This window comes from Eumetopias jubatus, unplaced genomic scaffold, assembly GCF_037043125.1.
Source record: "Eumetopias jubatus isolate StellerSeaLion01/CBP00866 unplaced genomic scaffold, mEumJub1_p1.0 scaffold_17, whole genome shotgun sequence".
In the NCBI taxonomy this organism is placed as follows: domain Eukaryota; kingdom Metazoa; phylum Chordata; class Mammalia; order Carnivora; family Otariidae; genus Eumetopias; species Eumetopias jubatus.
The window spans coordinates 83592271-83605311 of NW_028274823.1; the positions used below are offsets into that span (position 1 = coordinate 83592271).

Genomic DNA, 13041 nt, shown 5'->3' on the forward strand with positions numbered 1-13041 from the left:
GATGCCTAGAGCAGCGGACCCATCTCCTGAGGGCAAACCTGCAGAGAGCCCTTGCTCTGCGGGGCACTCAATGTCCTTTACCATGTAAGCCATTTACTTGATGAATGTTTAGAGAACACCCAGGTGCTCTTCTCAGGGCAGGGGAACAACAGGGAACATAAAAATTTCTTCGTGGAGCTGACGTTCTAGTGGAGGAGATGATTGAGAAGTGAGTGAATGATTTGTTAGCCATGGGGCTGATGCAGTCCACCTGCCCCCAGGCCTGCTTTTCACTTTTCCTGGGTCCTCCTTTCTGTCCAGAAGCTGACCTGAATGGGAGGACTCCCCTGTCCCCTTTCAGCTGAACTCAGCCAATGGGGAGCCCCAGTGGGATACCAGAGGGTAGAGAAGAGGGAGGTCAGGCTCTCTCTGAACTAGGCTGGGGTTGGCAGTGGATCCTTCCTTCTCAGAAGCCATGGCCCCAGCTCTCAGCAGAATCTGATAATCCTGCTTTACCTTCAGCCTTCCTTGATGCCCATGCTCCTGTCATTCAGCCCTCTGTGAACCTTCCTGTCCTGAGATAGCTCCTTCTGAGCTCTCTGGGGTGCAGGGACATCTCAGGCACGGGGCAGAGCCTGTGCAGAGGCCCTGAGATGGGTCTGGGTGTTCAAGGAACATCAGGAAAAGGGGTGTGAAGAGAATAGACATAATGCAAGGGAAGGAGGCAGGCGGCAAGGTCCGCGAAGCAAAAGAGCAGTAGCTGTTAGTACCTTGCATCCTTTGTGGGGCTTCAGTGCCCGTGGGCACAGTCTGAGCCTTGGGAAAGCCTGGCACCTTCTGCTTCTGCACCCTTGGAAGCCAGCATTAGACTTTCCACTGATCCAAGCTGACACTGTGGGAAGTCAGAATCATCTAGCACACAGTATCAAGAGAAATAATAAATTGCTATTTCACGTCCAGAAAACCACAAAAGATTTATGGCAAACATTCTCAATTGGGAGCAGTTTTGCCCCTTACAGGTTAATTGACAATGTCTTATGACACTTTCGGTTGCCACAACTGGGACTGGAAGGGCTACTGGCATCGAGTGGGTAGAGGCCACGGAAGCCACTAAACATCCTACAGCTGAACTGAATGTCCAGGACAGCTCCCAGCAGCAGAGAATTGTCTGCATCAAAATGTCAGTGGTGGTGTGCCTGAGAAACCCTTACCTTCATACTTTTTAATATAGTACAAATAATTTTGGCTTTTTAAAAGGAAATGACAATCTTTGGGTAGGAATATGCTTTTAAGGAGATGAGTCAGAAGAATGAGCCATTCAGATGAGCTCAGGATTCTTCCATGTTGGGTGTTTTTTTATTTGTATTTTTCTTTTTCCAAAATAATAGTATTTCTGCTGCTAATATGTGGGCATAGTAAGCTGCTAATTCTCCTCTTTTCGGAGAGCCTTTCTCCTGCTCAACATCCTGTAACTTGTTCCTCATACTTCTGTTGGGGCTTAAGAATCTCCTCCATGGGGAAGCCCTGGGGAAAGAGTGAGACAATACAACAGACAGTACATAAGCCCTACCAACAGAAAACATAGCTTGCACACTTGATTATTTGGGGGGTTTTGAGAGGTTTAGGATTAGGAAACAAGTGAGAAATATGACAAAGACTAAGGTAAATGGAACTAATATAATATTGTTGTTACTAATGATAAAAAATCAAGGCCAGGGAATGTGGCTTAGGTGTCAGAGCCAAACAGCCTTCCCAAACTGGGCCTGCATTTGGGTGGACATACTTGCCCTGGGGCAAAGGCCCAACAGAGGCAGTTTCATTCTGCTTCCCCTGGAGAAGCCGCAGAGAATGTCTGCCTCTGTGGGGAGCTCACCCCCACAACAGAGACTAGGGGCTAAGGCGACCATACCTAGCTGATGGCTTCCAAGTGCACCAGCCAGGTAAGTCATACCACCTCCTCTGGTGTGCAGAGTGGGGAAGGGAAGAGAGAGGTCCTGAATTTTACTAATAGGGGGGCTCCATTTATGGAGAGTGGGGAAAGATGCTCCAGCCTGCCCCCCTACCCTACTAGTACAGATTGTAACTCCTCCCTTGTCTGCCTTATTACTACCTATGCTAATACAGTAGCTGCTGGCCACGAGCTAAATGTGTGATGTCTTAATCACACTGGCCACATTTTACTGTTCAGTAGCCACATGTGGCTAGAGGCTGCTGTGTTGGACGGTGTGGCTATCGACCATTGCCACCCTCAGAGAAAGATCCAGTGGATGGTGCTACTTTGAGATTTTTGCATCTCGTCTTTGTATCATCAGTGCCTACAGCCAGGCCTGACTCAGAGGCATACAGAGATGTTTGTGGAACTGATACAGGAAAGAAGACTCTTGTGATCGTTGCTTTTCACACCTGCATGTACTAAAGATCTTTCCTTTCCCAAATAGCAAGAAGTGACAGGGGAGCATGGGTATCTTGTTAAGTGAAATAAATCAGTTGAAGAATATGCATTCTATAATCCTAGTTTGAAAACTTGTTTTGAATAAAAAAAGTAAGATTAGGTAGTATGTTAATTTTCTAGACATGCAAAGAAAGAGATTGTTGTTCTCAGTGTCAAGTGCTAACAAAAGGCAATGTCAACAGTGAATAGACAACAGTATTAAGGAACATGGTATTGAAGTATAAGGACAAATCACAGCTGTTAGCCTCGTAACTGCTACATGCAAACCATGAAATCTGTTTCCTAAGGAGTGTGTAAAGTAATGTTTTCTTTCCCCAAAAATGGTTCCCTTGCTAAGCTGCAGAGAAGAATGTGGCCAGATGGCACAGTCTCCTTTTTCTGTTATATCTTCTGACCCAGCAATATACTTTTTTTCCCACGTCGCCTTAGAGAAATAACTTTTGTTCATTGCAGAAGTAATCTTTACCCTGGGAATGGACCTGGTGACTGTGTCCACATCCTAGCACTGACTGCGATCATCCTCTTGCAGCCTTCCCTTGCTTCTCATTTGCTAGTTGATGAGCTCGCAGATGCTGGACCAGAATTCAGTCCATAAAATGAAGACATTCAGTCTGACAGGGCCAAATCTAAATTGCTGAAACAAGAACGTTAAAGCATGAAGCTGTGCCTTAGAAAGTAACTAGGGCCATCTAACGCACACCAGAAATCATCCTGGTTTCAAAATTAAGATCTTGAGATGCCACAATAATGTCTCAAGGAAAAAAAAAAGGCCTATCAATCATTACAAGAATACTGAAACAAAATGAAAATGACAAATAAAATATTAAAAGACCAGTTTAATTAGCGTTCTGCTGTTTTAGGTTATGCTCAGTTGATGGGAGAAAAGAATATTTTTACCCAACTATTAAAATGAATCAATGTAAAGATCTGAATATAATCGTCCAGAAAAAATGGCAGTAACAAAATAGTTTTAAACATGAGTGTGATAAAAATGATTTCTCTGTAATTATTTCGTTCATTGACTATTACTCACTCTTAAATCATAATGGATTCTGGGCTTGGGTAAAACTCCATCAGGATGAATGCATCCCTGCAGGGCAGATACTTGAAGAGATTGAGCTTTTGTTATATTACTCCTTTCTTAATGTTTTTTTTTTTTCTGTTGCTGTTTCTATTTTTCAGACTCACTATGAGAATGGGGAATATATCATCAGACAAGGTGCAAGAGGGGACACCTTCTTTATCATCAGCAAAGGAACGGTAAGCCCCGGCAGCATGAGGGTGATACACAGTGGGGCGGGGTCCTGGGGTGCATCAGCCACCCCTGGAGATGCACACGCACAGGGTCTTGAGAGAGAAATATTTAAGAATGGATCTCCCAAAAATGATGCCGGAGGAAGAAAAACTGTAACTCTGAAGATCAGAAAATAGCCTCTGTTCTGTAATTTAATAACCATGGTGCAAGGTGCCGCTGATATGTCTGCATAAATGGGAAGATTTCCATAATTTCTATAATTCAGAAATTGTAGACTAAGGTCGCTTAAAAAATTCTCAACAGGAAAAGAAAACTCAACCCCCCCCCCCCCCCCGCAAACTCCCTCTAGTGATTAGGAGCAGTAATATTGCTATCTTGAAACACCTGGGCTTTGAAATGAGATGGCCCAAGTGTGAATCCCACTAGGAAACTTACAAGTCTCAGTGTCCTTAGACAAGTTGCTTAGCACTCTGAGGACAACAAAGGTATAAATACACTCATGTTTTATTGTGTCTTCATAAAGAAATGTTGAATGGATACTGAGAAACTATTAGCAGGGGTAAATTACAGGGGAAGGGATAAATAGGGGGTGAACCCAGGGATAGGAATGAAAAATCATAATTTATCCCTTTATATTTTTTTCAGTTATCAGTATTATAAGTCTTTTAACTTATATTTAAAAGTGAAATAATAAATTAAGTAAATTGGAAAATGAGGATTTGTGTGGATGAACGCTCTAATACTCTAAAAAATACCTTTCACTTCTTTCAGCAGTGAAGTCATCATCATTTTTGTGTTTAAGTGTCCTTGCCCTATGACTAATAGAACTTATTTTGCTTCTTCTTAAGGGATGCTTAAGAGGAATTTGTACGTACTAAGCATAGTAAGCAATAGGCAAGGAAATGCCGGTAGAAGGGGATTTATACAGCAGTTTTCATTTTTATAATTATTCTTTGAAATGTTAGTTTAGGGGCACCTGGCTGGCTCCATTGGTAGAGCATGTGACTCTTGATCTCAGCGTCCTGAGTTCAAGCCCCATGTTGGGCGTAGAGATAATTTAAAAAGTAAATAAAAATGCTAAATAGTTTTTAAAAATGTGAGTAAGTTTTTTCTTCTAATTTAACAAATATGACTGACTCTGGGACTTTATAGGTCATACTGAGATAGTAAAGAGAGATGTACAGAGCCTCAGTGGATAGAATAGGTGAAAGATTATAAATCTCGTTGGATCACCTTTTCGATAATCCTCTCTGGACTGATTTTGAATCAAGAATGTGTCAGTGTTTACACCAATGACCTGTCACACAAAGTGAAGACAGCATTATTTGTGCTTGTATCATACCTTTTTTTTTTTTTCCTTTTTTTCCTGACTGAGAGCAGAAAGCCTGGGTTACAGAGAAATGTCAGGCGCCTGCCTCTTACACACATCAAGAAATGACCTGACTGGCCACAGTTACACTTAAGACTGTATTTTGAATTTTCCAATGTTAGAGGCTAAGGAACCTTAACATTTTGTGGTTTGTGTTTAAAGTGTTGGAGCTTTACTATTTGCTGTTTTATTTCTTAACATTTACTAAAGAATCAGGGAAATTGAAAATCCTCATGGATATAAATGATTCAGTAGGTCACAGGGAGATTTTTTTGTCCTGACAATCTGGATTTATTTTTTCTTTATTACACTGCTAATCCTTTGCTATCATGGAATGATACATTTATCCATTTAAGATGAATTTCTGACAGACTTTTGTGATTACCCCATTACTGTAAATTTCAAGCACTACCTAAAAGAAGCTGCTGTTTGTAACCAGTTTCAGTTGCAAATGGGTACATTAGTGGTGCTGCTTTATGAGTTTTGTAATACGTATAAATGGAAACAGTGAGGAAACACACCACAGGAACCCGTTCCCTTGGCAGTGTTTCAGAGCACCATGGGGATTCTGGGAGACAAGTAGTAAGAATATGTTAGACTCTTTTGACACACTCAAGATGTTTTTTTTTTTTTTTTTTAAACCAGCCATAGATTTTTCTAAGGCTAGTTTTTCATGTCATACAACTTAGCTGCTATGATTTTTAATTATATTAGTTATATGATAAAAATAATAGATGGTATATTGGTATATTAATTCTATTAATTCCGTTACACATATATTGGAATCCTAAGAAGCTGGAGATGAACACGCTTAAGTCCCAGTGGAAGGAAGAGGAGAGAAAAGTAATAAGAGTGCCTTCAAGTAAGCAGGCAAATAAGTTGTGGAACTGGAATTTTCTTAAGCTATATGCTTTGCTTTAGGTATACAGACGTAAATTTGTTTTCATATACATTTAAAAACTTATGAAGGATAATCCTGGAGAAGATGATTTCCTTGTTTCCACTGAACTGGCTTTTCCTTAGAACATGTTGTAAGACACACAACAGGTGGCTAGAATTACCAATGGATTTCCCCAGTTCAAGACATTTATTGACATGTAAAACTGTTTTTATTCTCCTGTGAAGCACATGCACACAGAGAAAAACTCTGAAATATTTATTTCTCCCCCCTTAAACCTACACAACATGATTTTTTACAACTTGGGTGCCATGCTTGCAGTGATGTCTAAAGGACTCATCTAGAAGCTGAGTTAGTTCTCTATATATCCCAGTTGCCTGGAAACTTGACGTTTCCTTCCCCCAGCAGTGAAGTATAAACCTCCAAGAATTCACAACAAAGCAAAGAAAAATATCTTTGATAAAAGCTGTAGCTGTGTTACATCAAAAAAATGTACTCTCTTGATACATAAGTTGTACCAGTATCTGGAAATGAAGAGATAGAACAGTAATTAGAACAATAATTAGATATTTAAATCTAAAAGAAGCACAGTGACATCTCTCGAAGAATTAATGAATTATATAATATGTAATATCTATAAATATATATAAAATATATTCATACAATGAGATAATGTGCAAAGAGAGGAAATGAACTACAGTTATGTATGTAAACATGGAAGAATTGGGTAAATCTCAAATACAATACCAATCAAAAGGTGCACGTTGCAGAAGAACATGCATCCTGTTATTTTTATAAAGCTCAAAAACAGTCAAATATATGGTACTCATGCATGGAATGAGATGTGAGTGTATATAGGCACATGCATTAAATTGCAAACATTAGAAAGGGGAACATGAGATTCATGGCAGACATGTTGGGGGCATGGGTTAGGACACATGGTAGAAAGAGACTCTGATTTACTCCTGTGTTACACAGAGGGTTCAGTTGTCAAATCAGACCCTTAGGAATCATAAATCTTGCCCACACTGAATTTAACTCATGACTCAAAGAATACAGGCAAGCTTCAAGTTCAGGAAAAAAAAATTCCTACCCGATACATGTCCCAAACTACATGATACCTAAAGTGTCCTCATTCTGCATCAGGAGGCATTTTGATTTGGGAATGACAGGACCCATTTTTGAGTGATATGTGCAGAACATTGTTTGGAAGGGGAACTGCTTTGTTTTGGGGACTCCTTGGGTTTTGTAATCTAATAGTCACACAGGTAGGAAAATGATTACCTCACCCTCATTTTCTAGTTGGGTCTTCCCCATAAATCTGTAAATTCCAGGCTTTTTTTTTTTTTTTTTTACAATAAACATTGCTTTGTTTATAAAATCCGCTGAATCTGTACTAAAACATTTTCTTTTCTTTTGAATCGTTTTTGATTAAACATGTTGGTTGTGCACATTGATTTTGTTTATTGAAGACTTTGGTATCAAAGATCAATTTCATACGTCCTTTTAAAAAGATATAATTTTTATTTTCATGTTAATTTTTTAAATTATACGTATAATTAAAAATAGTTTTAAAAAACTCAAATTACAAGACTACACACATCTTACAGAAAAAAAGTTAACATATAGATAAGTAAAAAAGACATAAGAATACACACTCTCCTTTATCTGTCTTAAGGAAAGGAAGTTTATGCTCTAAATAGCATTTATAGGAACAATGCGAGAGCACTAATAGTGATAGGGGATATTTCTTTTACAATGAAATGCATGAATTTCCAAAGTAGGTGAGGGAAGTAGAAGAAAGGGGGGGTGGAATATAGAAGAAGTAACCAGCTTTTTTCAGCACTTACTATTTTTTTGTAGAGACGTATTGTTTTTGAGGTAATGCACACAAGCAGGGGGAGGGGCAGAGGCAAAAGGAGAGAGAGAAAATCAAGCAGGCTCCCTGCTGAGTGGGCAGCCCAACTCAGGGTTCGATCTCATGACCCTGAGATCGCGACCTGAGCTAAAGTCAAGAGTCAGATGCTCAACCGGCTGAACCACCCACACGCCCCAAGCACTTATTCTTAAGAGGATGGTTTTCATAGATTTTTCTCATTTAATTTGTGCACACATACAACCTCTTTTGCGATAACTCTCCCGTTTTTTGGACAAGGTGATGAGGTAACAGTGGTTCAAACAGACCGAGTATTCTCTTTAAGGCTCCATAGCTAGTTCTTTCCCATAGTATTGTGGATCATAAAGTACCCTGTGGTCAGGGAAAGAATAAGTAATATAGGCCAAGGTCAGAGAGGCTCTCTCTGTACGTAACTTCTCTACCCTGACATTTTTTTGGAATTAAAGATGCAAATGTCCATGCCAGGTGTCTGTGCATATTTAGAATGATTCATTATATGTACAAAGAAACCTTTTATTCTTGCTCTTTGAACTGCTTATCTTTTCACATACATGGATTATCCAGATAGGTTTTCCTTCGCACTTCGTCATGTAAGCAGAAAGTGGTCTATTCGATAGGTGGCCCACTTTTTATGGCTCTGTTACTGTATTTCAATAATATCTTTGTAAAGAATATTTCCGAAGCCGCTGAAATCTCCCCATGCCTTGCATAAGTAAGTCTGCCGTTTGGAATTTCTAATCATTTTTGTTGTTGGTAACCAGATGGCAAATATACAATTATATAATGTATCCTTATATCCAATTTTGAATTCATGATCTTACAGTATATTACACCTCAGTTCATGACTTTTTTTTAGTAGTAGGGACTGACAAATAATCTTGTTGGGTTGCCTCATAGCACAGATGAGGAAACTAAAGCCCAGAAATAAAACAATGAATTGGTGTGTGTCAGAGTTTGGTCTACAAAACATTTGCATCTAAATCACCTATATTAATCTTTCAGATACAGATTTCCCAGTCCCACTATAGTAGAACTTCAAGAATAAGAGTCTCCTTTATATTTTTCTTCCAAGTTTTTGTTTCAATTCCTGTTAGTTAACATAGTGTAATATTAGTTTCACGTTTAGGATTTAGTGATTCATCACTTACATATGCACCCATTCCAACAAGTGCCCTCGTTAATACCCATCACCCATTTAACACATCACCTACCCAGCTCCCCTCCAGCAACCCTCAGTTTTCTATCATTAAGAGTCTCTTTTATGGTTTGCCTCTCTCTTTCCCCCCCTTGTTCATCTGTTTTTTTTTTTTTTTTTCTTAAATTCCACCTAGGAGTGAAATCAAATGGTATTTGTTTTTCTCTGACAGATTTAGCTTAGCATAATACGCTCTAGCTCCATCTGCATCATTGCAAATGGCAAGATTCCATTCATTTTGATGGCTGAGGAATATTCTGTTGTATATGTATACCACATCTTCTTTATCCATTCGTTAATCGATGGATATTGGGGCCCTTTCCATAATTTGACTATTGTTGATAATGCTGCTCTAAGTATTGGGGTGCATCATTTACCTCTGAATTAGTATTTTTGTATCTTTTGGGTAAATACCTAGTAGTGCAAATTGTGCGTCATAGGGTGGTTCTATTTTTAACTTTTTGAGGAACCTCCATACCGTTCTCCAGAGCGGCTCTACCAGTTTGCATTCCCACCAACAGTGCAAGAGGGTCCCCTTTCTCCACATTCTCGCCAATACCTGTTGTTTCTTGTGTTGTTGATGCTAGCCATTCTGACAGGTGAGAGGTGATAGCTCATTGTCGTTTGGATTTGTATTTCCCTGACGAGTGATGTTGAGCATCTGTTCATGTGTCTGTTGGGCATCCATCCTCTTTGGAAAACTGTTCATGTCTTCTGCCCATGTTTTAACTGGATTATTGGTTTTTTGGGTGTTGAGTTGCATCAATTTTTTTTATATATTTGGGACACTTAGCCTTTATCGGATAGGTCATTTGCAAATATCTTCTCCCATTCTGAAGGTTGCCTTTTAGTCGTGTCGATTGTTTCCTTCGCTGTGCAGAAGCTCTTTATCTTGATGAAGTCCCAATAGTTCATTTTTGCTTTTGTTTTCCTAGCCTCAGGAGATGTATCAAGTAAGAAGTTCAGTAGTCTTTATTTTAAATAAGACCCCTTACCCTGAAGTTTGAAAATCAGTGGGCTAGTGTATTTTTGCCCACATCTATAAAAGCCTCATCAGCATGCAAATGAGCATCTCTATGATATAGCTTGGTATAAGAGGGTTAAAAACTGCACACCCATGGTTTGAAACACAGTGTGGAAAAGTAATCAAATGGATCAGTGGAGAATAATAATTGAATTCCCTCCACCTTGCACATACATTCTGAATGCTTATAAAAAGTCTGGTCTTTGTCATCCATTCTCTAAACTCAGAAACCTGAAGCATAGTATTTTTAAATGTGCTAAAGTGTCTGGCATTGTCTTAAGAAATTAGTTTTTTCTACTTCATTACATTTTCCAGGTAGGTGAGTTTTAACTATTTAACCATTCTAGAGGAAACATAGCCGGTATTATGAATATTAGTAGAACTTGAAGGGGAAGTGAATTAACACAAAGGTACAACTTACTGAATTTATTCTTCATTCATGCAACAAAAACATTATTACTTTCCTTCCGTGGACTGTCACCCAAGTCAAAAGTCCTTATGGGCCCAGATACCTTGTTTGGGTAATAAAGCTTTTCTGTTCCAACAACTTACAGCTTTTTTAGGTGCTTATTATAAATTGTAGAGAATGTCAAAGATAAATCCACGTCTTTGAAGAGCACACTCCTACGGTAAAGAAGGGAAAAGATATACATGCAGTTCTTAGATCTTTAAAAAATGAAATCCTTCTGAATGACGCATGTCGGACTGTCGTGGGTTAGACCTGTAAGAAGGACTTCATGAGCATGTGAACAGCCTTTGAATGGAGGCTGGATTCTTAGGAAAAAGAGACAGGCATTGTCTTAGAGGAATGAGGACATGCATGCGAGGTACGTAGAAAGATGCTCACTGCAGAAAAGAATGGAAACAATTTAAACATCCATCTATAAGGAGTTGGATGGATAGGAATGCTCACTTGATTCATTATAGTGCTTGCCTCATAGGAGGTCGGAATGAGGATTAAGTGAAATTCAAATTTCTGAGTAATTTATGACTACTTGAAAACACCTTGAAACAGCATAACAATATTGGAGGGCATTTCTTGTGGTTTGTATGAAAATTTGTGATTTTCTTCTTTGGTCCTTCCAGTAATAATGTCCTCATGGTCTTCATGAAAGTAAGTTTAAAAGAAGAAACAAGAAATGGAATTAACATTACCAATTGGTGTTGATCTGATCAGTCAGCGTGTGCAGTGGATATAGACTTTGTTTCTCTTTGTAGGTAAATGTCACTCGGGAAGACTCACCCAGTGAAGACCCGGTCTTCCTTCGAACTTTAGGGAAAGGAGATTGGTTTGGAGAGAAAGCCTTGCAGGGGTGAGTAGATGACATGTTACACAGTTTTTGTTTGTGTGCTGCATAAATTCCCATCTCACATACTGAGCTCCGAGCAAAACAGGCTCTTTATTTACTGTTGATCCTACGATTGGACACAGACCCTTGATGACCATTTTTTACTTATTTCCAGGCAGACTTGTCATGCATTTATATAGGCTTTAGGATTAATTGATGAACTTGTGTAGTATCATTTGTATATTAATGGGGAAATTTCTTGGCCCTGTGCTCCTTTTCTACACTCTCTATAAGGACTCTAAAAGAGGGGAAAGTCTCTGCTAAGCTTATTTCGTGCGGCAGTTTTGCTCCTAATCTTAGGAGGACAATTGGTTGAGAATTTTGAAATCCCTGAAATGACTATACACACCGAAGGCGATGGAGTCTTGCTGGGCTTCATGTCTGGGCGGCGGTTGTCACTGCGGGTCGTAGAGGTGGAGATCATGCACGTGCAGACTCCCATGGATGGGCTCCAAGGGCTGGACCCAGAGACGCGTGCTGTAAAAGGTCCCTGAATTCTACTTGTAAAGTAAGTCCTCGAGAAGCAAGCACTTGGGATTTCCTCCCACATACTATGGAAGAGGCACCCAGTTGACTTTGAACTGCACATATTGCAGAACACATGACAAATACGACAGCTCTATTTGGGTATTCACTTCTTCTTTTCCAGTAAGCGACACATCTCAGTTATCACTGTATAGATTGATGAGACTCTTCAGAACTCAGTGCCGTGTGTGTATATACATCTACTTGAATTAGAGATAACCAATATACATTTATATGTGTGTCAAAATCCAGGTGTCAGAGGGTCTGCTAGAGAAGAATAGCAATAGGATATAATTTATGCCTAAAATATTTGGAAGTCAGTTTTGTTTCCATTACACTTTCATTTAAAAATTAGGTTATAAGCATTTTGTTTGAAATTACTATGAAGAAATCATTTAGGGAGTTTTAATTTTTAAGCCACAATCAGATAGCAGGGTTTTTTTTCTTTCTTACCCTTTCACAGCTACAGAAATGAAACAGAGATCCTGATAAGCCATCTTACGTATTCTAAATTATCTTATGAACATTCAGAGCTAAAAGCATTTCACTTTCTTCTTTTCTTCTGCTTAGTTCATTTGATCCTTATCTGATGATCATGTACTTGCCATTAGATTTTTTTCTATGGCAACGGTGGAAGAAATACCATGTTCACTTTACATTCACGAAAGAATAAAAATAAACATTATCTTTTTAGTATAAAGCACACAGACCTTTCATTTGTACTTGAATATTTCTTTCCCTTGATTATACATGGAGGATTCTAGAGAATAATGCCTCCTGATTCCGTTGGTCCAAGATTAACTGCCTGTGTGAAAAATGTCATTTCCAACAAAGCCAAAGAAACAAATATTTTCAGTCATTTCTAATTGAGATCACAAGTGGAACGCCAGAAAATAAAACATGATTGAAAATGGACAGATTTTCTTTTGTAGCTTATTGCCACTGAATTTGGGTGCCTATTAAAGAAAGCTTTTATGGTGAAAACCCCTTCCTAGAATGTGTCTAGAAGTTCTTAAGAAGTGACCGTGAGTATATAGTTCATGGAAAAGTTACCAGCTTTTCTCTGGTATCAGAATATAATGGTGTTCCATCTGGATT

At 39.0% G+C, this 13041-nt stretch overlaps 1 protein-coding gene across 2 annotated transcripts in view; it reads left to right on the forward strand.

Moving 5' to 3' along the window:
* PRKG1 (protein kinase cGMP-dependent 1) overlaps positions 1 to 13041 on the forward strand; it is a 1232275-nt gene that overhangs the window by 1001980 nt on the left and 217254 nt on the right. For both annotated transcript variants that reach the window (XM_028104583.1, XM_028104582.1), the window contains exons 6-7: positions 3614 to 3691; positions 11288 to 11382. In XM_028104583.1, the coding sequence (XP_027960384.1) occupies positions 3614 to 3691; positions 11288 to 11382 (173 nt within the window). The remainder of the gene's footprint in view (positions 1 to 3613; positions 3692 to 11287; positions 11383 to 13041) is intronic.